Below are 27,480 nucleotides of genomic sequence, written 5' to 3'. Positions count from 1 at the left end.
CCCCCTGGAAGACGTAAGGTGTGCAATAAATAGCTGAAGTGATATGGGTAGCATAGTGTCAGCTCCGAGGGAGTAGCCGAAAAATGGCTTGTCCCTCTGAACCAGTCATTCAAGTGCCTCATTTGGCACGCCTGAGAGAACATTCGGAGGCTATGCAGTCCCAGTCCTCCCTGTTCCTTAGGCAGCATCAAAATAGACAGGGAAATCCTAGCCTTTTTACCATTCTACAAGTATGATGTTAAACATTTCCCCACTTCTTTCTCATGTTTAGAGGACAACAAGATTGGGAGCATTTGAAAAATATAGAGCCACTGGGGCAACATCACCATATTATATAATGCAATTTTACCCATTAATGATATTGGAAAGTCCCTCCAAATTGACAATTTCTGTCTAGTAATAGCGATGAGCGGTAGGACGTTCAATGAATATAAACTATTAATATCCATAGGTATTTGTATTCCTAAGTATGACAGTGACGTGGTTGCCCATTGTAATGGAAATGGTCCCCTCCACCTATTTGGTCCTCTGTTACATTAAAAACAGGTATCGAATTACATATAGATTTTTCATCTAGAGTACTGGGTGTCATCTTGGACTCATCACTTACATTTCATGAACAGATAAATTCCTTGACAAAAAAGTGTTGTTTTTTTAGTCTGCGCATGTTGAGGAAGGTCAGATCACTATTCCATCAAGAACATTTCTCAGTATTGGTACAATCCACTGTGCTTTCTCAGCTATATTATTGTAACTCAGTTTATATGAGCATTAAGCAGAGCAGTCTAAAACGACTTCAGTTAATACAGAATACTGCAGCTGAGCTCATTTTTGGGAAACAAAAGTATGATCATGTTTCCCTTTTGTTGATAAAGCTTCATTGGCTCCCAGTTTGCTTTAGGATCCAGTTTAAATGCACATGCATAATCTTCAAGCTTCTCTATGGAATATTTGATCCTTTTGTCCCCCTATGTTGGAATACCTTAGACTTTGCCATTTGAGAAGCACACAAAGATATAAGTTAACCTTCCCTTCCTTTAAGGGAATTCAATCTGCTGGGAAGCTCAGTCAATCTTTTGTTTTCAAGTTTGTAGAGATCTGGAATGAACTTCCTGACTCCATTAGTTTTTAGGCCAGCTGCAATTATTTCGTAAATTCCTGAAAACTTTGTTGTTCTCACAATTTTTAAATGGTTTAACTACAGCCTCAACGAAATGATAATATTATAGCTATTTTCTTATGCTTTTCTTATGTACTTTAGTTTTTAATTAGTTCTTCCTTCTCCTATGTTTTCTGCTATGTACTCTAGTCTTAATTATATGTAACCCGGTATATAAACCAAAGATTAGATTAGATTAGATGTATCCTTCAGTTAAGAACTGTCCTTACAAGAAATTTTTGAATAGGACATTTGCCTTTCGACTAGGTAAATTGAACTCTTGGTTAAGCCCACTTATTTGTCAAACAGACTCATAACGTTTTTAGAAAATTTTTTAAAATACACTTGTTTGATAAGTTTGTTAAATAACTATGTAAGTTGTTAAATAACTATGTAATTTTCTTTTTGTCACTCATTTTTATTAACCTGATGTACGTTCACTGATTGTACAGTTCTTCTTTATTGTTAACCACCTGGAACTTTGTGGTTGGGTGATATACAAGAATAAATTTATTATTATTATCAGTGTATGCAATAGTGACTCCTCCTCCACAGCATTCCCACTATCGATTGGGACCACTGCTTTTCTCAATCAACACTTGCTTACTTATAGCGCTGATCTCCTCCCACGGCTTCCAGAATCACTTCTATGCTGACGACTCCCAGATCTACCTCTCTGTGCCAAATATCTGTATAGAAACCCAGACCAGAGTCTCAGCCTGCCACCTGGATGTCTCATCGTCATCTAAAATTGAATATGGCTAAAACAGAGCTGCTTAACTTCCCACCCAAACCCACCTCTCCACTTCCCTCGTTCTCTGTGGACAACACTCTCATCCTTCCTGTTTTGTCTGCTCATAATCTTGGGGTCATCTTTGACGCCTCTCTCTCCTTCACCACCCAGATACAACATATTGATAAAACCTGCCACTTCTTCCTCTATAATATTACCAAAATCCAACCCTTCCTCTCTGAGGACACTACCAAAACACTTATCCATGCCCTTATCACCTCGCTCTTAGACTACTGCAACTCGCTACTCTCAGGCCTTCCACTTAGCCATCTCGCTCCCCTCCAATCCATCCAGAATTCGGCTGCATGAATCATATTTTGGGAGAGCCGCTATACTCACGTTACTCCTCTCCTAAATTCACTTCACTGGCATCCCATCCATTTCCGAATACAATTCAAACTCCTCTTTTTGACCTACAGCTGCCCCTTACTATCTCTCTTTGCTTATCTCCCCCTGTGTTCTCCCCCATGAGCTCTGCTCAGCTAATAATAATAATAATAATAATAATAATAATTTTATTCTTATATACCGCCATACCCAGCGAGTTCTAGGCGGATTACATTAAATTAGATTAGGATCCACATGAACTTGTAGATTTACAACAAATTTATCGGGTTAACAACAACTGTAGCCAAAAATTGGCAGATGAAAAGGAAATTTACAACAAGTTAGCCAACTTCGTAGATGAAGAGGGCAGAGTTAATTTCAACAAATTTATCGGATTTAGAACGGATTTGGTCAGACTTGGTGGATGAGGAAGGAAGTGGGTAGGAGAAGCAGGGGGAGATAGGAGCTATCGTGAAGGAGAAGAGTTGGGTAGGGGGCCCTGAGATTATCTGAAGGGTCGGTTAAGGGTCTTGTTTGCTGAAAAGGTAGGTTTTGAGTGACTTTCTGAAGTCGAGGTAGGTGGGGGCCTCGAGTATCATTTGGGATAGCCATGGGTTCATCTTGGCTGCTTGGAAGGCGAGGGTTTTATCTAGGAATCTTTTGAGTTGACAATGCTTTGGCGAAGGGAATGCGAATAGCTGAATTCTGCGGGATTTCTTGTAGGTGCAGTGAAGATTTAAGTGGGGAGTGATGTATCTTGGCGAAAGACCATTTATCGATTTGTAGCATATGCATGCGAATTTGAAAAGAACTCTGGCATCGAATTGCAGCCAGTGAAGTTGGTTGTAGTATGGGGTGATGTGTTCCCATTTCTTCAGGCCATAGATGAGGCGAATGGCGGTGTTTTGGATCGTTTTTAGTCTCTTGGTGGTTTTCTTTGTGGCGCTCAGATAGATAATGTTGCAGTAGTCCAGGATGCTGAGAATGGAGGATTGTACTAGTAGGCGGAAGGAGGTGTCATTGAAGAATTTTTTTATGGTACGGAGTTTCCAAAGTACCATGAAACATTTCCTGACGATGTGGTCTGTGTTGTTTTCTAATGATAAGTTTTTGTCTAGGATGACTCCCAGTATTTTTAAGGTGGGTTCTAGGGGGAAGGTCATTCCTTTCAGCTGTATTGTGGTGTTTTTGATTTTTTCCTTGGGGGTGGCTAGGAAAAATTTTGTTTTGTCAGGGTTTAGTTTCAGCCTGAACGATAGCATCCAACGTTCGATCTGATTGAAAATATTTGTAATGTAGTCAAGTAGTTCTGGTGTGAAATTGGTAAGGGGGATGGCTATTGTGATGTCGTCTGCATAGATGAAAAATTTGAGTTTGAGGGTGTGAAGGAGGTTGCCTAGGGAGGCCAGGTAGATGTTGAATAAAGTGGGGGATAGGGGGGAGCCCTGCGGGACGCCACAGGTGTTGTCCCAGCTATGTGAGATATTGTTGTCCTTGAGTACCTTATAGGATCTATTTTTTAGGAACCCCTGGAACCAGTTGAGGACCTGATCGGATATGCCAATGTGTGCCAGGCATTCGAGGAGTATGGTGTGGTCGACCAGGTCAAAGGCACTGCTTAGGTCTAGTTGTATGATCAAGGCACTTGAGCCTAGACTGAAGAGCGAGTGAAGATAGTCGAGGAGGGAGGCTATTATGGTTTCGGTGCTGTGGTCCGTGCGAAAGCCTGATTGATTGTCGCTGAGGATGTTGAATTTTTCTAGGTAAGTTGAGAGTTCATTCTTTACCACCCCTTCTGCTATTTTGGTGAAAAGGGGGATGTTTGCGATTGGTCTGTAATTAGATGGGGAATTTGGGGATTCTTTTGCGTTTTTTATAATTGGGGTTATCAGGATATGTCCTTGCTCTGGTGGGAAGTTTCCTGTAGATAGTTGGTGGTTGACCCATGTCATCATGTTTGCTTTGAAGTGGCATGGGGCAGTTTTCATGATATATGGTGGGCATGTGTCCAATTTGCAGAAGGAGTGGGTGTATTTATTGTAGTAGGTGTTAAAGGTTTGCCAGTCTATTGTTGAGAATTGTTTCCAGCTAAGGTCTGTTATGGATCCTGGGTTTGGGTTAGATGTATCTGGGTCTGGGAGAATGGGGAATAGTTCGAGGGGATTCATCTTGGTGGGTAAGGTTGATCTTAGTTTTTGGGTTTTGGTGAAGAAGAAGTCTGCGAGGGCGTTGGCAGTTATTGTGGGTTCTTCATAGATGTTTGTGATGGTTTCGATGTTGTATAGGTCGTTGACCAATTTAAAGAGGTTACTACTGTTGGATTTAATGTTGCCAATTTTGTGGGAGTAAAAGTTTTTTCTTTTTTCGTTGGTAAGGTTTTTGTAATTTTTTACTTTTTGTCTCCAGGCTAGTCTATGTTCTTGGGTTCCTGATTTTTGCCATAGTCTTTCTGTTTTTCTGAGCTCCTTTTTTAATAGCAGTAGTTCTGAATCGAACCAGCCTTCTTGGTTTGAGTATCTTATTCTGCGGGTCTTCATGGGGGCTATTTCGTTTAGTATGTTCGTGCTATTCACGATCCAAGAGGTCATGATTTTTTCTGTTTCTTCGGTTTGTTTGGTGTATGTTTCGTAGCGGGACCAGAATTCTACTGGGTCGATTTTTCCTCTGGAAGTGTGGGTTTTGATCATTCTGGTTTTGTTGGTTTTTGGGGTTTTTTGTTGGCATCCTATTGAGAAGGTGTATTGGGAGTGATCTGACCAGAGGGAGTCGGACCAGCTGCCTTGCTTCCAGTAAAACGTGGGATTGGCCAGTTCCTTAGAAGAGAAGGTGACCAGGTCTAGTTGGTGACCTCTTTGGTGGGTTTTAGTAGGGGGTTGTTTGGCATAGCCTAGTTGGGTGAGCAGTGACCATAGTTCCGCGATTTCTGGTTGGTCAGATTGTTCAAGATGGATGTTGATGTCCCCGCATAGAAGATTGTACGGGCTTGTTAGGGAGTTGGTTAATAGTGATTCCGCGAAATCCTCTTTGGCCAGTGTCCATTTTTTGGGAGGTATATAGAATAACGTGATAGTTAGCGAGGAGGGTATTGATTTAGAGGTTAGGGAGATGGTTAGAATTTCAGCGTTGGGTGAGGATATTGTGTTGAGAATGGCACATTTTAGCTGTTCCCGGTAGATTATTGCTAGGCCTCCTCCTCTTCCCCATGTTCTGGCTAGTGAGAGGATCTTGAAACCTGTGGGAAGACAGTCTTTGATGATGATGTCTTTGTCTGATTGCAACCAGGTTTCTGTGAAGAGGACGAAGTCGGGGTTAGTTTCGGTCAGCCAATCTTTGATCAGTGTCGATTTGTTTCTCATTGATCTGATGTTTAAATATGATCCAAGTAGGGACTGGTGGTTGGTGTGGTCGATTGGTGAGAGGTGGGAGTATTCAAGTTTTTTTAGTGGTCTTGGTTTTTTTGGGTGAGGTTTGGTCTGTTTGTGGGAGTGAGTGTGGGTGGTGGGTGGATTGTTGTTTGAGAGGGCTTTTGTGGTGTGGAGAGTGTACGTAGGGGATTTGGGGTTTACCGATCGGTATAAGGTTATGTGGATGGGGATGGGGGATGTTTTTGAGTGGTCTGCGTAGCAGCATCTAGAGGTGAGTAGGCAGAGTAGGAGTAGTGCTGCGCATTGGCTAGTGTTCGGCCAGGCCATGATGGGGGCTCTGTTGGGTGATAGATGGTTGGGATGTGGCGCAGTGTTGGTTTGGGGTGGAGTTTCTCTTGACTTTTGCTTGGTTAGTCAGGTTTGTTGCAGAGAGGTAAGGTGAAGTTGGGGGGGATGCAGGGATCAGTGATCCAATACAGTTCGATATAATGTCAATACAATATAATACAGTAATGTCAATACAGTTCGATCTAGTGTCGGTCCAGTACAATGCTATACAGTCAGTACAATGCAGTAATGTCAATTCAGTCCAATACAGTAATGTTAAAATAGTTTAATACAATTTACCAGTAAAGGTAATCTTATCATGAGTGTGCTGCTTGTGTGGACCTGTTGGTAGCTGCTGCGTGGAGCAGATGTGAGGACTGCTGTTGTTGTAGTGCTCTGCCCAGCTTGGTGGTGCACGTGGAGTTGCAGCTGATCAGAGTGGTGAGGGTGTGAGATTGTTAGGGTAGTTGGGTTGGTGTGGGCTGCTTGTATTATTATAGTGTTGTGATTGTGTATTAGGGCTATTTGTGAGGCACTCAAGTAAGTTGTAAGGGTCTGGCTAGGATGTACAAGTTGTGAAGGTGTTGGATAGCAATGTTACTTATCTAGTTAGTCTATCTGGTCTTGCTCCGTGGTCCAGGGATCCTGGAGCGGTGGCTTTGTTGAGTCGGTCTTGTGAGGAGGTGAACTCGTCTGTAGGTCGACCCTGCTGTGGCTCGGTTGGGTTGTGATCTCTGGTCCTGGCGTGGAGAACTGCGTTCAGATGGTTTGGGATTATATTGTCTGTTCTAGGGGGCTGGTGTCAGAGTCCTCGATTCTGGTGCTTCGCTTCGGTGCTTCGCGAAGGCGCTGGCTAAGGCGCACGCGCCTTTGACGTGCGCCTTCGACGGCACGCCGAACGGCTGCACGCCGTTGGTGTTGCGGGTTTAGTAGAGTCGGGCTCCTGCTGGGATTGGAGGGGGGCGGAGCAGCGCTCCCACGCTCCTCTCCTGCTGCTGGTGCACGAGGCTTGGCTGCCCGCGGTCCACCGAGCGTCGGCTGTGTAAAAAGGCCGCGCTCCGGTGGTGTTGCGGGTTTAGTAGAGTCGGGCTCCTGCTGGGATTGGAGGGGGGCGGAGCAGCGCTCCCACGCTCCTCTCCTGCTGCTGGTGCACGAGGCTTGGCTGCCCGCGGTCCACCGAGCGTCGGCTGTGTAAAAAGGCCGCGCTCCGGTGGTGTTGCGGGTTTAGTAGAGTCGGGCTCCTGCTGGGATTGGAGGGGGGCGGAGCAGCGCTCCCACGCTCCTCTCCTGCTGCTGGTGCACGAGGCTTGGCTGCCCGCGGTCCACCGAGCGTCGGCTGTGTAAAAAGGCCGCGCTCCGGTGGTGTTGCGGGTTTAGTAGAGTCGGGCTCCTGCTGGGATTGGAGGGGGGCGGAGCAGCGCTCCCACGCTCCTCTCCTGCTGCTGGTGCACGAGGCTTGGCTGCCCGCGGTCCACCGAGCGTCGGCTGTGTAAAAAGCTAAGTCCCTCCTATTGGTGCCCTTCTATTCAACTGCCAGTTCCAGACTCCATCCCTTCTACCTTGCTGTGCCTATGCAAACCGCTCTGAATTGACTCCCCAGTCATTAGTAACGGTATAGAATCTCACAATAAACAATATGCTTGGAATAAGCTGCCCAAATCCCTATGGCAGGCTCAGTCTCTGGCAGTGTTCAAGGCCCAGTTAAAAGCCCACCTCTTAGAGAGTGCTTTCAACTCTTAACTCCTCTCACCTTGGGTTCTGCATCCTTAACCATGTATGTCGTCTATCTGTCCAAGTTAGATTGTAACCTCTCCCAAGCAGGGACTGTTTATAAATGTCAAAATGTACAGCGCTGCATACACCTTCAGCACTATATAAGTGATAAGTATTAGTAGTAGAAGACTATCTATAATGTCAGAATTTGCCATCTCTAGAGTGACTGGTAGAGGCCGCTATGGAGAGTTATGTTGCTATCACAAAAAGCAAGTCCATACTAGACATCTTGTTCCAATACAATTTATTCAACACACAGTTTATCCATCCTCCCAGACTTTTAATGATGTCCTAATAAATGTTCACTCAGTAAAAAACAAACCCCAAATAATCTTTGACCTTGTTGGAGATTACCATTCTGAGTGACTTACTGTGCATATCTGAATCCTGGCGTCGTGTTGGAAAAAGGGATAGAGGGGTCCTCGTTCTTGCTTTCACTTCTCTAAACTTCCTGTCTTTGTTGGTATTGATCTTCTTTCGCTTTCCTCCCACTCTCTTCATATTCTTCTCTGTTATTGTGCTCCTGGAACCATTCCTTGTGTCTACTCTGCTTTCATTGAATGGCTGGTGATATAAATTTGTGTCACTGAGTTTCCATCCTAGCTGGTGACTTTAACATGCATGTTGATGATAGGCATTGTGATCCTTTTATAGATCAGTTTTTTATTTACTTGATGCCCTAGATTGGATACAGTTGGTAGCCTCTTGTACTCATGATAAAGGGCACATACTTGATCTTATTTTCACTAACTCTACCCTCACACTAGATACTTCAAGAACTCAGATTAATCAGATCCTCCCTGTGCCTTGGTCAGATCATCATCTCATTAGCTTTTCTATAGTGTTAGCCTCTTCTTCTCCTCATACTTTTTCTAAATGTAGTCATTTTGAACTTTGACTTGGAAAAGGCTCTCTCTGACAAACTAGCTCATTATATTCCTCTGGATTCTAACCATATGGTTGAAACCAGTGGTGTAGTAAGGGGAGCGGTCTACCCCAGGCACCATCTTGGTGAGGGTGCTGGCACCTCTCCTCCTCTCCATCCCCTGTTCCTCCCCCGTCATGTGCCTTCACTTCTCCCCCCCCTCCCTCATACCTCTATCTCTTTGCTGGTGCAAGCAGCAACTCCAACCAGCATTGGCTCTCCCTCTGCCATCACTTCTGGGTCTCACACCTAGGAAGTGACGTCAGAGAGAGAGCTGATGCAGGTAGTGAGTTGGTGATGCTTCTTGCGCTGGGAAGTTAAAAGAAGTACTGGGTAGGGAAGAGGTGTGCACACAGCAGGGGGGGACAGGAAAGGAGCGGGGGAGGGGCACCACTGCCCCAAGTACCTCTCACCCTCACTATGCCACTGGTTGAAACATGGAATGGAGATTTGCTTCAAGCCTTAGATCAAATAGCCCCTATAAGGATCTTTACTCCTAGAAGGCATCATATAATCCCTTGGTTCGATGCTGATTTTGTCTCTTTCAAAGGTACAGTGAGACGTCATGAACAATCCTGGAGAAATAAACCCTCCAGTTATACACTGGAATGTTACAACCTGTCACTAAAAATTTATAGATCTCTCGTCTTCTACTCAAAAAGGGATTACTTCAACAGATTTATTGACTCCTCCCCGACCCAATCCAAGGAGCTAATTCACATTATATCTAATCTTATCACACATGCAGAGTCTCCACATGTAAGTGACTTACTAAGCTGTCAAGATTATGCTGATGGTTTTTCTGCTAAAATCTCTTCTGTTAACTCATTTTTTTCAATACTAGATTCCTGCCCATAGAATCTCAGCCCTTGGCCCAGCGTTGGTGTCTTTCAACAAACCTTTTACGTCAGACGGCAAGTTTTTAATTTGTAGTGCTCTGATTTTGTGTGTATCATTCCACAAGCTTAACAGGCCCGTACTAGCATTTTATTGTACTTTTACATCTAAAGCGTGTTGTATATGTTTCAGGCTTATTATTTTTCCAACAATGAACCCCTGATGAAGGCATTCTCATACGCTGAAATGCGGATGGTGTAGGGCCCTACCTACATTTCAGCTTTATATTACTAACACAGAGCACTTCTTCATTTAACTCTCTGCACCCCAGGACCATTTTGGCAAATATAGGCAACATCTTCTTATAGACCAGTACCAATTAGGGACTATTTGATATCACCAGTTGGTGTAATTGCTTATATTGCACCCCAAATACCAGTTTCGGAATTTTGCCTTATGGACTATCATTAACCAGAGACTATTTGATATTTGTTGTATTTGTTTGTATCGTTTTATCATTTTGTGATTGATGTTTATAATAAACCTGGTAGCATTCATATCATCAGCTCCACTTATTCTTTCACCTGTGTGTGCAAGAGGTTTATTGCCATAGAATCTCCACCACCATCCAATCCCATTTCATTGTGGAAATCTTTCCACACAGTGACACTGAGATATTGTACACATTTTCTCAAGAATCAATAACTCCTGATGTGTCCTCGAAGTCTGCTCTCCCACAATTATAAAGGCCCTGAAAAATCTATCTGCTCCTTTTTTTTGCTGATATGTTCAATAAATCTCTGCTAGATGGTCATGTGCCTGATGTTCTTAAGTTAGCAGCTGTGAAGCCTCTCCTTAAGAAGCCTTCTTCTGATCCAAACTCCTAGTTAGCCTGGACATCTTGGCCATCTTTGATACTATCCATCATCAAGTGCTTTCCATTGGTTTATTTGGCACTGTATGGAAGTGGTTTCAGTCCTTTCTTTCTAGTAGATCCTCTTCTGTATTTATTTCCCAAAGCAGATCCAATGAAATTCTTATTACCAGTGATGTTTCTTAAGGTTTCATCCATTCACCCATTCTATTCAATAATTTTTTATTGCCACTTTGTAAACTGCTTATGCGCCTTTGTATTGTTTATTGCTTCTATGTTGATGACATTCAATTCTTGCTTAAAGTTAAAAGTAACATAACATAACTGAGCCCCACCCCTGCCAATTTCCACATTATTGCAGCATTACCAGCCTAAGAGAACACTACATTCCTCTGGTGATCTTCTTCTAGTAGTTCCCTCCATACAATTGGTCTGGCTAGAAACTTATAGAAGGACTCTCTTTAGTGCTATAGGACCTAAACATTGGATACTGGGCTAGATGGACCATTGGTCTGACCCAGTAAGGCTATTCTTATGTTCAACTCTCTGTACATTGTCCAACTTTGGATCTTTCAAGAAAAAGCTCAAGACTGTTTTTTAACTTTGTGCCCATGGGGTCTTCATGAGTGTACTCACTGTCTAGCCATCTTGGTTCTGTGTTTTTGTTAATTATCACTAACTGTTCATTGTCTCACTTGATGCTATGTATGTCTGTTGTAATCCGCCTAGAACTTTGGGTAATGCGGAACAGAAAAGTAGAAAATAAATACTTAAATCAAGTTTATTATATTATCACCATAAAGATCTGATGATTTTATTTATATGGATTTTGTTTGTGCCTTTTTCAGTAGTAGCACAAAGTAAATTACATTCAAGTACATTTAGGGCTCCTTTTACAAAGGCACGCTAGCCGCTACTGCCCCCTTTTAAGCAGGTGGTAATTTTTCAGCTAGCGCATGCTAATCTTGTGCATGCACTAAAAACTTTAGCACACCTTAGTAAAAGGAGCCCTTACTGTTCCTGGAGAGTCTACAATCAAAGGGGCCTTTTACTAAGCTACATGAGGCATTAACATGCTCCTAACGCAGGAAATATGACCTAACGCCAGGAAGTGCTAAAGCATTCTGTAATAGCTTTACCATTTGTACACACTAAGCATACAATATTTTTTCTTATTTTTATTTGGAGAGGGCATGTTGGGGCAGAGAATGGATATGGTGTGCTAATCAGCTAATGTGATGTATTATCGCTGTACTAATGGGGCAGGATATGCTGGCTTTCTGGGATTGCAATCAACTGGTTAACTTGTCCATAATATGTTTGTGCCTCTTAAAAAGAAGACGGTAAGTACCCCTGTGTTAATTTTTTTTTTTAATGGCTGTATACTAACGCTAACAGTGCACAGCTAGAAATGCAACAAATAGAAAAAAAAAGCCCTTTTTGATGGCTGTGCAAGAAAGGGAAAGGGATTGGGATTTGTATACTGCATTTTATAGTTACACAATCACACTAAAGCAGGTACTTATTTTTTACCTGGAGCAATGGAGGATTAAGTGACTTGCCCAAGTGATCCCACAACCTCTGGGTACAGAGATACCAATTCTAGTAGTAGGCTTAGTGCATGAGAAAAGCCAGTATAAGCATGTGCCTGCCAAGCCCAATTACTAGAACAGCTTAGTAAAAGGGCCCCTTAGTTTGCCTCTGAGGCAGTGGAGGGTTAAGTAACTTGCCAAAGATCCCAAGGAGTACCAGCAGGATTTGATCATTGTTAATCCAAGCTCTAACCGCTAGACTACTCTGAGAAGTGAATGCACAAGACTATGGAGGAGAGTGTGGCATAGTGGTTAGAGCTACACCCTGAGGTTGTGAGTTTAACCCCCCCCTCCCCCAGTGCTCCTTGTGACCCTGAGCAAGTCACTTAATCCTCCACTGCCCCAAGTACATTAGATAGATTGTGAGCCCATCAGGACAGATAGCTTGAAGTACTTTGAATGTGGTTGTAAAACTACAAAAAGGCAGTTAAATTTTTTTTGTAAAAATACAAGTTTGAATAATTTGCAGAGTTAAGCTAGAGGAAGTGTTTTAGACCAATAACTGAGAAATAAAGCCTTTAATAAGACAGCACATTAATATCTAAGGCTAAAATTAATCTGGGGTCTTTTCCTCCAATATAGTTTCCTTCTGTTCAGCATTTCATCAGCTGATTTTTGTAAGCAGTTTTTAATGATGTTAGTTAAATACCTGTGACTCCACAAACTATTTATAGTAAAGCTTTTCAAATGCAGGTAAACTTTTGGTTAATTAAATGCTGCTTTGATTGATCATGGCACAGTAAGAACAAATATTAATGAGCATTTCTTTTCTTTTTTCCTGTAGCTGAACTGAACACAATTGCACCAATCATCTCAAATTTTTTCCTGTGTTCTTATGCTCTCATCAATTTCAGCTGTTTCCATGCCTCAATCACCAACTCACCAGGTAAAAAAAAAAAAAATCTAGCAGGATGGGATGGAGTTCCTGCACAAGGTTACATTATAGCTTAGTTGTAGGACACAATATGTTAACATTTTTCTTTCATTTTGTGTCTCTGGGACAAAATGTTGCCCATAGACAAATCTGTTTCTAGATGCTTTTTGAAGTTTGCTTGGTATGTGTTTGTATTTCTTTCATTCAGTTTCTTTCCTGGGCAATTATCCATCTACACAGTCAAGTCACATTATTATGACCACCTACCACTGACGTTAGGGATAAGAACATAAACTAGAGGTAAGCAAGATGGATGTCCTTAGACAGATAGACAGGCTAAAGAGCGACAAATCGCCTGGTCTGGACAGCATTCACCCAAGAGTATTCAAGGAACTAAGGAACTAAATAGCTGAGCCACTTAGACAAATATGCAACCTATCCTTAAAAACTGGAGAGATTCCGGAAGACTGGAAAATAGCAAATGTCACGCCCATCTTCAAGAAAGGCTCAAGGTGAGACCCAGGAAACTACAGGCCGGTGAGCTTGACCTTGGTCCCAGGAAAGATGATGGAAGCGCTGATTAAAGACTGCATCTGGGAACACATCGAAAACACTGGGCAGCTAAAGCCGAGCCAGCATGGCTTCTGCAAGGGCAGGTCATGCCTCACGAACTTATTATACTTCTTTGAGGGGGTAAACAGCCAGGTGGATAAAGGGGAATCTAGAGACATCATTTACCTTGACTTCCAAAAAGCCTTCAACAAGGTACCACATGAAAGACTGCTAAAGAAGCTATGGAACCACGGGGTGCAAGGGGAGGTCCACCGATGGATCAAAAACTGGCTGGCGGACAGGAAACAGAGGGTTGGAATAAAGGGCCATTACTCAGACTGGCAATGGGTCACGAGCGGAGTTCCGCAGGGGTCGGTGCTGGGACCGCTCCTGTTCAATATATTTATTAATGACCTGGAGGCAGGAACAAAATGTGAGGTTATTAAATTTGCAGATGACACCAAACTATACAGCAGGGTTGAAAGCAAGGAGGACTGCAAAAATCTCCAAAAAGATCTGACAGCGCTGGAAGAGTGGGCCAAAAAGTGGCAAATGAGCTTCAACATAGGGAAATGCAAGGTCATGCATGTAGGGAAAAAGAACCCGATGTTCACTTACAAAATGGGGGGATCACCGCTAGGGGTGAGTAACCTTGAAAGAGATCTGGGAGTGATGGTAGACACATCATTGAAGGCGTCAGCGCAGTGCGCCACAGCCTCAAGGAAGGCGAACAGAATGTTGGGCATCATTAAGAAGGGTATCACGACCAGGACGAAGGAAGTAATCCTGCCACTGTATCTTGCAATGTTGCGCCCGCACCTGGAGTACTGTGTCCAGTACTGGTCGCCGTACCTCAAGAAGGACATGGCGATACTTGAGAGAGTCCAGAGAAGAGCAACTAAGCTAATAAAGGGTATGGAAGACCTCTCATATACTGACAGACTGAAGAAGTTAGGGCTTTTCTCCCAGGAAAAGCGGAGACTTAGAGGAGACATGATAGAAACCTTCAAGATCATGAAGGGCATAGAAAGAGTAGACAGGGACAGATTTTTCAAATTACGGGGAACCACAAGTACAAGGAGGCACTCAGAGAAATTGAAACAGGAAGTTCTTTTTCACTCAGAGGGTGGTGGATACATGGAACGCGCTACCGGAGGATGTGATAAGCAGAAGCACGCTACAGGGCTTCAAAGAGGGTCTGGACAGGTACCTGGAGGACAAAGGGATCGAGGGGTACAGATAGGAGTAGAGGTAGGTAATAGGGATAGGATTAGAGGATTAGAGGCAGTTACAAAATTAGTCAGGGACACTGTTCAGGCAATTAGGCCTGATGGGCCGCCGCGGGAGCGGACCACCGGGCAGGATGGACCTCTGGTCTGACTCAGCGGAGGCAACTTCTTATGTTCTTATGTTCTTAGAACATAAGAAGTTGCCTCCACTGAGTCAGACCAGAGGTCCATCTTGCCCAGCGATCCGCTCCCACGACGGCCCATCAGGCCTATTGCCTGAGCAGTGGTCACTGACTATTTCTTTAACCTACCTCTACTCCTATCCCTATAACCTACCTCTACTTCTATCTGTACCCCTCAATCCCTTTGTCCTCTAGGAACCTATCCAAACCTTCTTTGAAGCCCTGTAACGTGCTCCTGCCTATCACAGCCTCCGGAAGCGCGTTCCATGTATCCACCACCCTCTGGGTGAAAAAGAACTTCCTAGCGTTTGTCCTAAACCTGTCCCCTTTCAATTTCTCCGAGTGCCCCCTTGTACTTGTGGTTCCACATAATTTGAAAAATCTGTCCCTGTCTACTTTTTCTATGCCCTTCAGGATCTTGTAGGTTTCTATCATGTCTCCTCTAAGTCTCCGCTTCTCCAGGGAGAACAGCCCCAGCTTTTTCAGTCTGTCAGTATATGAGAGATTCTCCATACCCTTTATCAGCTTAGTTGCTCTTCTCTGGACTCCCTCAAGCACTGCCATGTCCTTCTTCAGGTACGGCGACCAGTACTGGACACAGTACTCCAGATGCGGGCGTATCATTGCACGATACAGTGGCAGGATGACTTCCTTCGTCCTGGTCGTGATACCCTTCTTAATGATACCCAACTTTTTGTTTGCTTTCCTTGAGGCTGTGGCGCATTGTGCTGACGCCTTCAGTGTTGTGTCTACCATCACTACCAGGTCTCTTTCAAGGTTACTTACCCCTAGCAGTGATCCCCCCATTTTGTAACTGAACATCGGGTTTTTTTCCCTACATGCATGACCTTGCATTTCCCTATGTTGAAGCTCATTTGCCACTTTTTGGCCCACTCTTCCAGTGTCGTCAGATCCTTTTGTAGGTCTTTGCAGTCTTCCGTGGTTTTAACCCTGCTGTACAGTTTGGTGTCATCCGCAAATTTAATGACCTCACATTTTGTTCCCACCTCCAGGTCGTTAATAAATATATTGAACAGGAGCGGTCCCAGCACTGACCCCTGCGGAACTCCGCTCGTGACCCATTGCCAGTCTGAGTAATGGCCCTTTACTCCAAACCTCTGTCTCCTGTCTGCCAGCCAGTTTTTGATCCATCGATGAACCTCCCTTTGCACCCCGTGGTTCCATAGCTTCTTAAGCAGTCTTTCGTGTGGTACCTTGTCAAAGGCTTTTTGGAAGTCAAGGTAGATGATGTCTATGGATTCCCCTTTATCCACCTGGCTGTTTAGCCCCTCAAAGAAGTGCAATAAGTTTGTGAGGCATGACCTACCCTTGTAGAAGCCATGCTGACTCGACTTTAGCTGTCCATTGTTATCGATGTGTTCACAGATGCTGTCCTTAATCAGCACTTCCATCATCTTTCCCGGGACCGAGGTCAAGCTCACCGGCCTGTAGTTTCCCGGGTCACTCCTAGAACCCTTCTTGAAGATGGGCGTGACATTTGCTATTTTCCAGTCCTCCGGGATCTCTCCAGTTTTTAAGGATAGGTTGCATATTTGTCAAAGTGGCTCTGCTATTTCATTCCTTAGTTCCTTGAGTACCCTTGGGTGAAAGCTGTCCGGTCCTGGCGATTTGTCGCTCTTTAGCCTGTCTATCTGCCTGAGGACATCCTCTTGGCTTACCTCTAGTTGGACCAGCTTATCATCCTGATCTCCATTTATGATCTCTTCGGGTTCCAGAATGTTGGTTGTGTCCTCCCTCGTGAAGACCTACGTGAAGAACTCGTTCAACTTGTCAGCTATCTCATTTTCCTCTTTTACCACTCCCTTTCTGTCTCCTTCATCTAAGGGTCCCACTTCCTCCCTTGCTGGTTGCTTCCCCTTAACGTACCTGAAGAATGATTTGAAGTTTGTTGCTTCCCCCGCCAGTCTCTCTTCATACTCTCTTTTTGCTTTCCTAACCACTCGGTGACACTCTCTTTGGTGTTTCTTGTGCTCCTTTGGTTGTCCTTTGTTTGGTCCTTTTTCCATTTTTTGAATGATGCTTTCTTGTCGCTTATCGCCTTTTTCACTGCATTTGTTATCCACACTGGGTTTTTTGTTCTATTTTTTTTCCACCCTTTCCTGAACTTGGGGACACACAGGTTCTGAGCTTCGTGCACCGTGCCCTTGAGTAGGGTCCAGGCTTTTTCTACGGACTCCATCTTCCTTGTGTTGCTGTTGAGTTTCTTTCACACCATTTTCCTCATGGCATCTTAGTTCCCTTTTTTGAAGTTGAGTGCTGTCGTTGTGGTTCTTTTCACCTTTGATGATCCAATTTCTAGCCTGCACTGGATCGTGTTGTGATCGCTGTTTCCTAGTGGGGCTAGTACCACCACCTCCTTTGCGAGTCCCCCTAGTCCATTGAAGATTAGGTCAAGAGTGGCATCTCCCCGTGTTGGTTCCGAGACCAGATGTTCCATGAAACAGTCCCTTGTGGCCTCCAGGAATTTGGTCTCCCTCGTGCAGTTTGAGTGCCGGATACTCCAGTCTATCCCAGAGTAGTTGAAGTCCCCCATCACAACTACACTTCCGCTTTTGCATACCTGCCTCAGTTCAGCTTCCAGGTCCTGGTCGATTTCTTCCGATGACCAGGTGGGCGATAGTACAGACCCAATTTTATGTCTGTTCCAGTTCCTACCGGTTGCTTAACCCATAGTGATTCCGCCCTTACTGTTGTTTCCATCCTGGTTGAGGGTATGGAGTCTTTTATATATAGCGCTATTCCTCCACCCTTTTTGTGTGTCCTGTCTCTCCTGTAGAGTTTGTACCCTGGTATGGCCACATCCCATTTATTTTCATCAGTCCACCATGTTTCTGTGACTCCAATTATGTCTATGTCCTTCTTGCTGGCTATGACTTCCAGCTCTCCCATTTTTGTCCTTAGGCTCCTAGCATTAGTATATAGGCAATGTAAGTCCCTGTTGTTTGCCCTCCCTGCTGGTTTTCCTCGTGGTTTTGCACTTCTGCCGTCCCCCTCATGGGTTGCAGAGCCAATGAACGAGTGCATGTGTTGTGTGCAGTCTTCATGGGTATATAAAGTGGGATGTCAGCAACTTGCCAATATAGCAAACGTGGTTCTCATGGAGAAAAAGCACGATTTATCAGGAATTGAAAAAGACGTTTATCATCGGCTACCGGGTCAAGGGTGGCAGCATTTCAGAAACTGTGCAGTTTGTGAACTGTTCACAGGCTGCTGTGATTAAAGTGTACTGTGAGTAGACAAATGGAACCTTTTCGATGATTCGATGTGGTAATTGTGGGGCAATATGAGCCATCAGTGTGAGAGGTGAATGTTGGCTGCGCAGGTTGGTGCAGGCCAATTGGCATGCTACCGTGGAGTAACTCGCCATCCAAATGAACCAGGAGGCTTCCAGATGTGTATCCAAAATGACTGAGCAGCGAATCATGTTGTGAATGGGGCTCCAGAGCAAATGGCTGGTGACTGTACCCATTCTCACAAGAGTTCATCACAAAAAATGGCTGCAATTTGTACAGGAGTACTGACATTGGATTTGCACCAACTGGCAGAGGGTTGCCTTCCCTGATGAGTCATATTTTGAGCTCCAACGAACAGATTGACGTTGGTATGTCAGGTATGAAACTGCTGAAAACAAACACCCAGAAACCACTGTTGGACGTACACAAACTAATGACAGCAGAGTTATGGCCTGGGGAATGTTTTCTTGGTATGGTCTGGGTCCCTTGATACATCTGGAAGGCACTCTCAACCAATATGGGTATCTCTCCATCCTTGCCAATCAAGTATACCCATACATGTTGACAGTCTTCCTTTTGGCTGATGGGATCTATCAACAGGACAATGTGACATGCCATAAACCAGAATTGTTCGTGAGTGGTTTTCAGAGTTTGACCAAGACTTTCAGCTACTTCCCTGGCCTCCGAATTCCACAGACCTTAACCCAGTTGAGGACATTTGGGACCACCTCGATTGACATTCAATGGCTGGATCCACCACCATACACCCATCAGCAACTGTCGGATGCACTGCAGTTTGCATGGCTCCAGATACCTCTAGCAACCATCCAGCATCTTATTGAGTCATGTCCATGCTGCCAGAGGCGGTTATTCTGGATATTAGCAGGTGGTCATAATAATGTGACTCAACATATATTTCTGGCCATTGACAAATTTAGGCTTTTGACAACATAATCATTGCCAGGGCAGTCCTCTGGCTTCCTTCTTCCCCTGCCCTACCTAAAGCTCAGATCATTTGACTCCCCATCCTCCACTCATGGGCACCCTTAGATCTTACCTCTTAACCTCTCTCCCAGCACAGACACAGACCATTGCTGCTCTCCTCACCTTCTAATAACTTTCAGATCTCCTGTTCACATCCCCATTCCACACTTCCCCTCCCAATCTCTTGGCTCTAGAAGTGGTAGCAGTATCCACAACAGGTTGAGTGAACATGGAGATTTATCCACCAAATCTGCAGTCACTGGTTCCACCTTGGGCATGGATGCCTGTCACTGAATATCTGGATCTAATTCAGCCTGGGATTTAATATTGTCCCCTCAAATTTACAAATTATAAACTCTAAGGAGCCACTTAGTATGAAGGAAGGGTAAAGTGAATAGACAAATAGCACAAGGAAGGAAGGAAGGCAGAGAACAGGAAATAGATAAAGATGAATAGATGGAGAAAGAGGGAGAAGAGGCAAATGGTGTAAGGAAAAGGAGAAAAGGCACATGGTGGGAAATGGAAGGAGGACACCATTCAGAGGAACAAGACAAGCAGTAATGAGAGGTGGGATAAGGAAGAAGAGAGAAAAAGAATAAAAGTACCGCATGAGGAAATAGAAAAGAGGCAAAAAAAATTTAATTAGAAAATGAAATGAAAAGAAAAATACAAATACAAAGTGAAATAATTTATTTTTGAAGCAATTAAACCTTGAAAGATTTTGTATTAAAAGCGGCTTATTTGGTACATATCAGCTAATACAAAGCTTATGTTAATTGTTACAAATATACCATGGAATGTCTGCAGAATCTAAAAATCTGTGTTGTAGAATTTTCCAAGCCTCGCCACAGAATCCACCCCTAGGCTGCCACATGAAACCGGGCTTCTTGTTTATAATGTATAGAAATAACTTTTGAGGAAGATAAAACTAGTACTTATTATATAAAAATTTTAAGCAAGTACTTTGGTGAATAAAAGATGTTTGATAACCTTCTGGTGACGCAAGCAACAAAACTTAACCACTCCATCTCCAATCTGTTGACGGCAACGGGCGACTTCAAAACTTTTTGAAAAGAAATCAAAACCCTACTTTTCAAAAAATTTATCCAGATATCTTAACCCAACCCTTCCCCCTCCTCCTAGATAAATTCTCCCCCAAAACCTCCACTTAAATAATCTCTTCCTCCCCAAAACACCAACCAAGTATTCAGATCCCTGAAATGTAACGTAATCTTATTTGTACTCTAAACTGTAATCTATTTGTTATATCACACAGTAATGTACAATCAATTTAATATCCAATTTGCAAGTTCTTCCGGAATTAATCCAGGAACCTCTCCTCCCTTGTAACAAAAAAAAAAACTTTTGTAACTTCTCTGGAAATGTCCAGTTAGCTCTTTTGTAATCCGCCTTGAATTGCAAGGTATAGGCGAAATAGAAGTCCCTAATGTAATGTAATATTTGGGGCCAAAATTTGGGCATGGATCAAAGATCCATATGTAAAGTAATTAGCTTACGAGCCAATTAATTGCAATGAAAGGAACAACTTACCCCATCGAACCCACCCTAAAAATTCTGGGAGTCACACTCGACAAAAACTTATCCTTAGATAAACACACTGACCTCACGGTCAGGAAAAGCTTCTCTGTACTCTGGAAGCTACGCACCATAAAAAAATACTTTGACGACACTTCTTTCCGCCTTCTTGTACAATCTTCCATCCTCAGCATTCTTGACTACTGCAACATCATATACCTTAACGCCACGAAGAAAACCACCAGGAGACTAAAAATAATCCAAAATACCGCTGTGCATCTCATCTTCAGCCTAAAGAAATGGGAACACGTCACCCCCTTTTACCACCAACTTCACTGGCTGCCATTTGAATCTAGAGTTATTTTTAAATTCGCTTGCTTCTGCTACAAATCGGTAAATGGTTCTTCTCCAAGTTACATCAATCCTCATTTTAACCGGTACTACACAAACAAGAAATCCCGTAGAATTCAGCTGTTTGCCTTCCCCTCGCTAAAACTTTGTCACCTCTAAAGATTCCTAGACAAAACCTTCGCCTTCCAAGCCGCCAAGCTGAACTCATGGCTTGCCCAAATGATTCTTGAGGCCTCTACTTACCTCGGCTTCAGAAAATCACTTAAAACTTACCTTTTTAGTGAACATGACCCCTAAGGAACCCCCAATCTTCATTACTCTTCGCCCCCCTCAATTTGCCCCTTGCTCTTACCCTCCTCCACGATAGCTGCTCCTTTCCCGACCTCCCCCAATCTCCCTCCCTCCTCTATCAAGTTCGGTTAAAATTGTCATTTAGCTGATAAATTGCTGTAAATCTGCTGTCCACGCGGATCCTAACATAATTGATGTAAACCGCCTAGAACTCGCTGGGTATGGCGGTATATAAGAATAAAATTATTATTATTATTATTATATTATTATTATTATTATTATTATTATTATTATTGATTGGCAATAATTACATTTTGCACATTTGTCTGCCTGTGCCCTATTCTATTAAAAAAAAATGAAGTGAGTCTTACCAGCCTGTAGTTTCCCGCTTCATCTCTGCAATCACTTTTGTGAATAGGGACCACATCCACTCTTCTTCAGTTCCCAGGAATCACTCCCATCTCTAGAGATTTGTTGAACAAATCTTTAATAGGACCTGTTAGAACCTCTATGAGCTCCCTCAATATCCTCGGATGGATTTCGTCAGGTCCCATTTCTTTGTCCACTTTCAATTTTTCAAATTTCTCATAAACACTTTGTTCCAGAATCCCGGAGCAGTAGGCTAAAAGAAAAAGTTTAGCTGGGACATTGGTATGCAAAGAGTTGATGAGTGAATTCTGATTCCCCCTCCCTTCCCCACCCGCAAAAAAGCAACAAGAGTATGTGAAGGTGCTGAGAAATACTAATTCCTGAATAAAACATTCTCCTTGGATAGGAAGGTTGAGCGATTTGTGAAAATATTTTCATAAAACATTTTGCTTTAGTGAACTTGCCAAAATTTAGAAACAGCTTGGTGAATAAAACTGAAGAAATAAATGTATAGTCCTTACATTCTGGCATGCTTAAAGCCAGCAGGAAACTATGTGGGGGATGCACTAAAGTCAGCGATCATCGCTAAACCTGTTTTCACAGCTTTAGCGACGATCGCTTATACTGACCTGATGCACAAAATGACCCACCCTGTATTTTTCCCCTCGACTGCCCATTTTCTGATCTGTCCATGCAAATTTGCTAAAACCTCATGCAAAATAGCCAAGCAATTGATATACTAACATTGCTTGGCTATCCCCCCCCAAAAAAAAGGGGTTTTAGTGATCGTAAAAACTGACTTGTCTAGACCCGTCAGTAACTATGTTACTGTCAGATCTGCCTGTTTTATTTTCCATTTTTTTTCAATGGCACAGATATTGTGTGTGTGTTACACATGCAAAATATCTGTCCCATAAAAAAAGTCTCCCATCGCCGATGATGGCCCTCTCCATGGACCACTGGAAAATGTGGCTCCCCCAGACCCTCTAAGCCACTGTCCCCCTAAACCTAAAATAAATGGCAGGAGGGATGCCCAATCCCTAATGCCATGCAGAACACCTCAACGCCATGCTTCCCCCTCCTGTGCCAAGCACCCTGGAGCCCCTGCCTCTCCTGAACCCAAAAAAGATGGCAGGAGGGATGTCCACTCCCATCTTCTATCAGATGCCTTCCACCCCCCTGAACCCAAAAAAATGTTAGGAGGAATGCCCATACCCTCATGCCTGGACGCCCCCCCCCTCGATCCTCCCCATACCTTTTTAAAACATTGGAAGCAGGAAGTCCTCTTTCAGGCTCCTGCTTCAGGCCTGCCTGTCTAAATGTTGGGCCTTCCCCTCCTGGGTGCATCATGTGATGCACAGGGAGGAACCAGAGGCTCTGATTGGTTCAGACGCCAATCAGGGCCTTAGGCTCCTCCCTCAGTATCCTGGATACAGAGGGAGGTGCATAAGGCCTGATTAGCTCAGACACCTGAGGCCCCACCCCTTTGAAGGAGCCTTAGATGTTTGAATCAATCAGGGCCTTTGGCCCCTCCCCGTGCATCATATGATGCACTGGGAAGGGGAAGGCCCATCATTTAGACAGGCGGGCCCAAAGCAGGAACCTGAGAGCAGGCTTCCTGCTTCCAATGTTTTAAAAAGGTATGGGGGAGGTTCGGGGTGGGGATGGTGGCTGGGGGGTACCTGGCGCAGGGGTGAGGGGAGGCTTTTTTCTCTTTTTTAATGGGACAGATTATGCGTGCCATTAAAAAAAAGAAGCATTAACAGCAGTGACAGGAGGCTGGAAGTAATACAGGTGGATTTGGAACATCAATCAGAACTTACTCGATTCTTGCATCCAGGAATGCTTTGTCCCATTCTGACTATACATATTCATGCTATGAAACTGTACATACTTTTTGATGGATTGAGGGAAAATAGTTTTCAAGTAGTCAGTTTATTTCATTGAATCACTTTAACAATTGTTCTTTATAATTATAAAATAATTTGCTAATTTGGTGGGAACTGTTATAAAAGAAAACAAATTTTGTTATATTGCCTGGAATAAATATATATTTTATACATTTCTTTTTTGTATTATAACAGGTTGGAGACCATCATTTAAATATTACAATAAATGGGCATCTCTTTTTGGTGCAGTTGTGTCTGTGGTTATCATGTTTTTACTAACCTGGGAAGCAGCTCTGATAGCTATTGGCATCGTCATCTTCTTATTGGGTTATGTTCTTTATAAAAAGCCTGGTGAGTCTGTGGTCCAGTGATATGAGCTTACATGCTATAATGTAGTGTTTTTCAACCCTCTCCTAGAAGCAGGTTTTCAGGATTACCACAATGAATATGCATGAAATAAATTCACATATAATGGGTCTGTTCAATATGTAAATTTATCTCAAGCATTTTTATTGTGGTGATCTGAAAATTCTGACTGGCTAGGTGTGCCTTCAGGAGAGGGTTGAGAAACATAGCTGTTTGTGATTAGGTGATGAGGCTACTTTGTGATATGCTCATCTTGGTCATGTGCTTATTGACATTGTTTTATCAATTCTAAAATCTAAAACATTTGTGGAAATAATAACTATAATAATAACCACAAGCAGTTCAGAGCAGTGTACAGAGGAAGAGGCTGTACACAGATAGTGATGTTACAGAAAAAGACCGGGTATTGATACGTGAGCGTACCCGGTCAATGAATTCCCCGCTGGTGCCTCATTGTATCCAGTTGGGACATACCTTTCAGGATTTACGTTGGTCTATTATTGAACAGGTTTATGAGAGTCATCAGGGAGATAAAGTACTGTGGTTACAACGGAGGGAGCAATATTGGATTTTTGAACTCCAAGCGTTAGCTCCTATGGGACATAATGACTATATTGAATGACAACATACCTTTTAATTTATTGTTTTTTGAAAGTTAGTTTTGCTTTATTTTTTATAGAATTTTTTTGCAGTTCATTTTTTCAGCTGACTCCGGGCCGTGTTTTTCTGGTCTCTTTGAAGTTCTCTGGAGTCAGGTGCTTTTTCTTTCTTTTTTCTTGTCCAATTACCTTTTGGGTCTGCTGTTTAAATTGGAGGCGTTCTGTTCGGTTCAGTGCCATTTCCTGCTTTGTCAATCCTTGCTGTGCCGGATGATTTGGATGGTCACAGCGCAGTCCAGCTGTTCCTGAAGAAGGGGTTGTGCACCCCCGAAACGGAGTCCCGTTGGACGAAGAATATCTTTGCTGGCTGTTTGTCTTCACGGAGAAGCTAAGTACTTCCTGTTGTTTTTTGCTTGGCTGGACTTGGATGTTTTCTGGCCCCCTGGACAAGGGGCAGAGACAATCGTAGTGGATGGTAAAAGTGTGTTTTTTTGATTTATGTATATCTTTTTTCACACTTAGCACTGTTGGGTGCACTTTATTGTAAAAAATACGGAGTAGAGCCTGGGGATATTTCACAGTTAACACTCATTTGGGTGTAAGCCATGTGACAGCCTTTTCCACTGGTTCTCTAGTGGGTGGCTGTGTTACTGAGGGCTCTCCCGTTTAATCTACTTACATCTTAAACATCATTGATAGGTTGGTGAATGTAGTTGAGCCGTCTCTGCTTTTGTCTCTCTCCCTTGTCTAGTTTCTATTCTTGGGGTTTGGGAGGTAACTTGAATGTGCAACAACGCCTAAATTAACCACGCCTATTCACCCCTATCCATGTCTACTTTTCATATATGCTTCGGAGGGCTTCTCAACTTAGACATCTCTAGGTACCCTAACAGTTCCATTGTGGAACTCTTAATTGGTGATGTTGGGTTGTTGTTTTTTTGCTGCGATGGTTTGCTGAAGCTAGACGTCAACACCTGCCAATCAGTGGGCCTCTGCTGATGGAGAAAGTAGCACAGCTATCTGAAGAACTGGGCGTAGAAGACTTCAAAGCAACAAACGGATGGTTAGAGAGGTGGAAAGTTCATAATGGCATAAAATTTAAGAAGCAGCATGGCAAAAAACAAGACTTGGATGAGTTTGGTGCAGAAAGATGGGTCATGGAAGTGTTGCCATCAGTCATTGGTGGATATGAACCATGCGACGTTTTCAACGCCAATGAGATAGGCCTGTACTGGCGTGCCATCCCTGATGGAACATTGGCTTTCAAATGCAATGAAACTGTTGGCTTCAAGGTGCCAAAGGAACGATTGACATTGCTGCTCAGTTACAATATGGACGGTAGTGAAAAGCTCGAGCCACTGGTGATTGAGAAGAACTGAAATTCTCGGTGCTTCAAAAACATTAAACGCCTGCCTGTTGAATATGAAAGCAATAAAAACACATGGATGACGGCGACACTGTGGATTGAATGCTTGACAACCTGATGAGAAGGCGTAGGAGGCACATTGTAATGTTGTGTGATAACTGTGCAGCACACAGCAATGACGTAAGACTAACCAACATCAAACTCGTGTTTCTTCTGCCAAACCCGACTTCTTTGATCCAACCGATGAACCAAGGGATAATCGCAAACTTCAAACGTCATTACAGGTCGCTCCTCCTACGATATGTGATGGCAGTGATTGATTCAAGCATGGAATCCAGCCCCCGAGCTGCTGAGCTTGTGAGAAAAATAACGATGCTCGACTCTCTTCACATGGTACGGGAGGCATGGAGTCGAGTCTCATCATCAACGATTTCAAATTGCTATCGACAAGTGAGCTTCATTCACGCATCTGATGAGACAACTGAAGCTGACACTTTGTCCATTGAAATCCCAGTTGGACTCTCACCATTAGAGTTTGAGCTGTATGTCGCCGTTGACAACGATATGGCCACATCATCTGACAGCACTAATTCCAATATCTGTACAGTCATAAAGGACACTGCAGACAACCAAGAGTCTGATGAGGATGGAGATACTGCTGCTGTCATCATGACTAATGAAACACCTGCAGAGATTGTTTCTTTCTCGGACACACTGAAGTCCCTACACACACTGTGTGGTTATCTGGAGATAAATGGATGTCACGACTATGGACAATTTTACAGCATTAGTAGTTAGATGCACAGAGATTAAGTGCCGATTGCAGCCCAGGAAGCCCTGATGCAACTTAGCAAAACGCTGGCTGGCCATCATCAGCTGTGGCTGAGCAGACTTGCCACAAGAACAGCAGTGTGTATGAAAGACCCACTGGGAAAGATAAGTGTTTATCATAACAGTATTAGTAACATTATATACTGGTACACAAACCGTACGCAGTCCAATTACATTAGCGGGAAGCGATTTTATGGTTGCTTCTAACACAGCTGTTCTTTAGGAGTTTAGAGTAGGGCTCCCAGTGCACGTGGATGGAAATTTATTGAAATATTTGATAAAATCTTTATTCGTTTTAAAACTTACAATAAGTGTGACAGTGAGTTAAAACATTTTAACATTAAATAGAACACTTAATAATCAGCAATAATACAAATCATATAACTTATCTCCCTCCCTCCCCACCCTTCCATAGCAAATATAAACCATAAGTATCATATGATAAAATTTTTCCCCCTATCATTCTTTTATTGTTAAATAATAAACTAAAAATTACCACCCCCCCTCCCCCAGTATTGAACTTGTAAATTTAAGGGAAAAATGGTATCTATTCAGTACAATATTTTGTTAACGGCTCCCATACATCTTGAAACTTCCTTAAATACCCCTTCTGTGTAGATATTGCTCAACAGTATGGCCCACCCCTAAGAAGCGCAGAGGGATTCGCTGCTGAGGGGCACTGAGGGACCAATTTGCAGATCAGACCTACAATCAAGAGAGGTCTGCTGTTTGCCAGGGGCCAGGATCCGGGATGTAACCACTTGCCTTGACAGACTCATCAAGCCCCGAGACCACTTCCCCATGATTCTAATCCACGTCGGAACCAACGACACCG

At 43.4% G+C, this 27,480-nt stretch overlaps 1 protein-coding gene across 5 annotated transcripts in view; it reads left to right on the top strand.

The window, feature by feature from the left end:
• SLC12A3 (solute carrier family 12 member 3) overlaps positions 1-27,480 on the top strand; it is a 757,364-nt gene that overhangs the window by 437,032 nt on the left and 292,852 nt on the right. For 4 of the 5 annotated variants that reach the window (XM_033941364.1, XM_033941363.1, XM_033941366.1 and 1 more), the window contains 2 exons: positions 12,757-12,858; positions 23,679-23,834. In XM_033941364.1, the coding sequence (XP_033797255.1) occupies positions 12,757-12,858; positions 23,679-23,834 (258 nt within the window). The remainder of the gene's footprint in view (positions 1-12,756; positions 12,859-23,678; positions 23,835-27,480) is intronic. The other variant, XM_033941365.1, reaches the window with a different exon arrangement.

Source organism: Geotrypetes seraphini, chromosome 4 (assembly GCF_902459505.1).
Source record: "Geotrypetes seraphini chromosome 4, aGeoSer1.1, whole genome shotgun sequence".
Taxonomy (NCBI): Eukaryota; Metazoa; Chordata; class Amphibia; order Gymnophiona; family Dermophiidae; genus Geotrypetes; species Geotrypetes seraphini.
The sequence above is the reverse complement of the archived record's forward strand: the minus strand, read 5'-3'. Positions and strand labels throughout refer to the sequence as shown.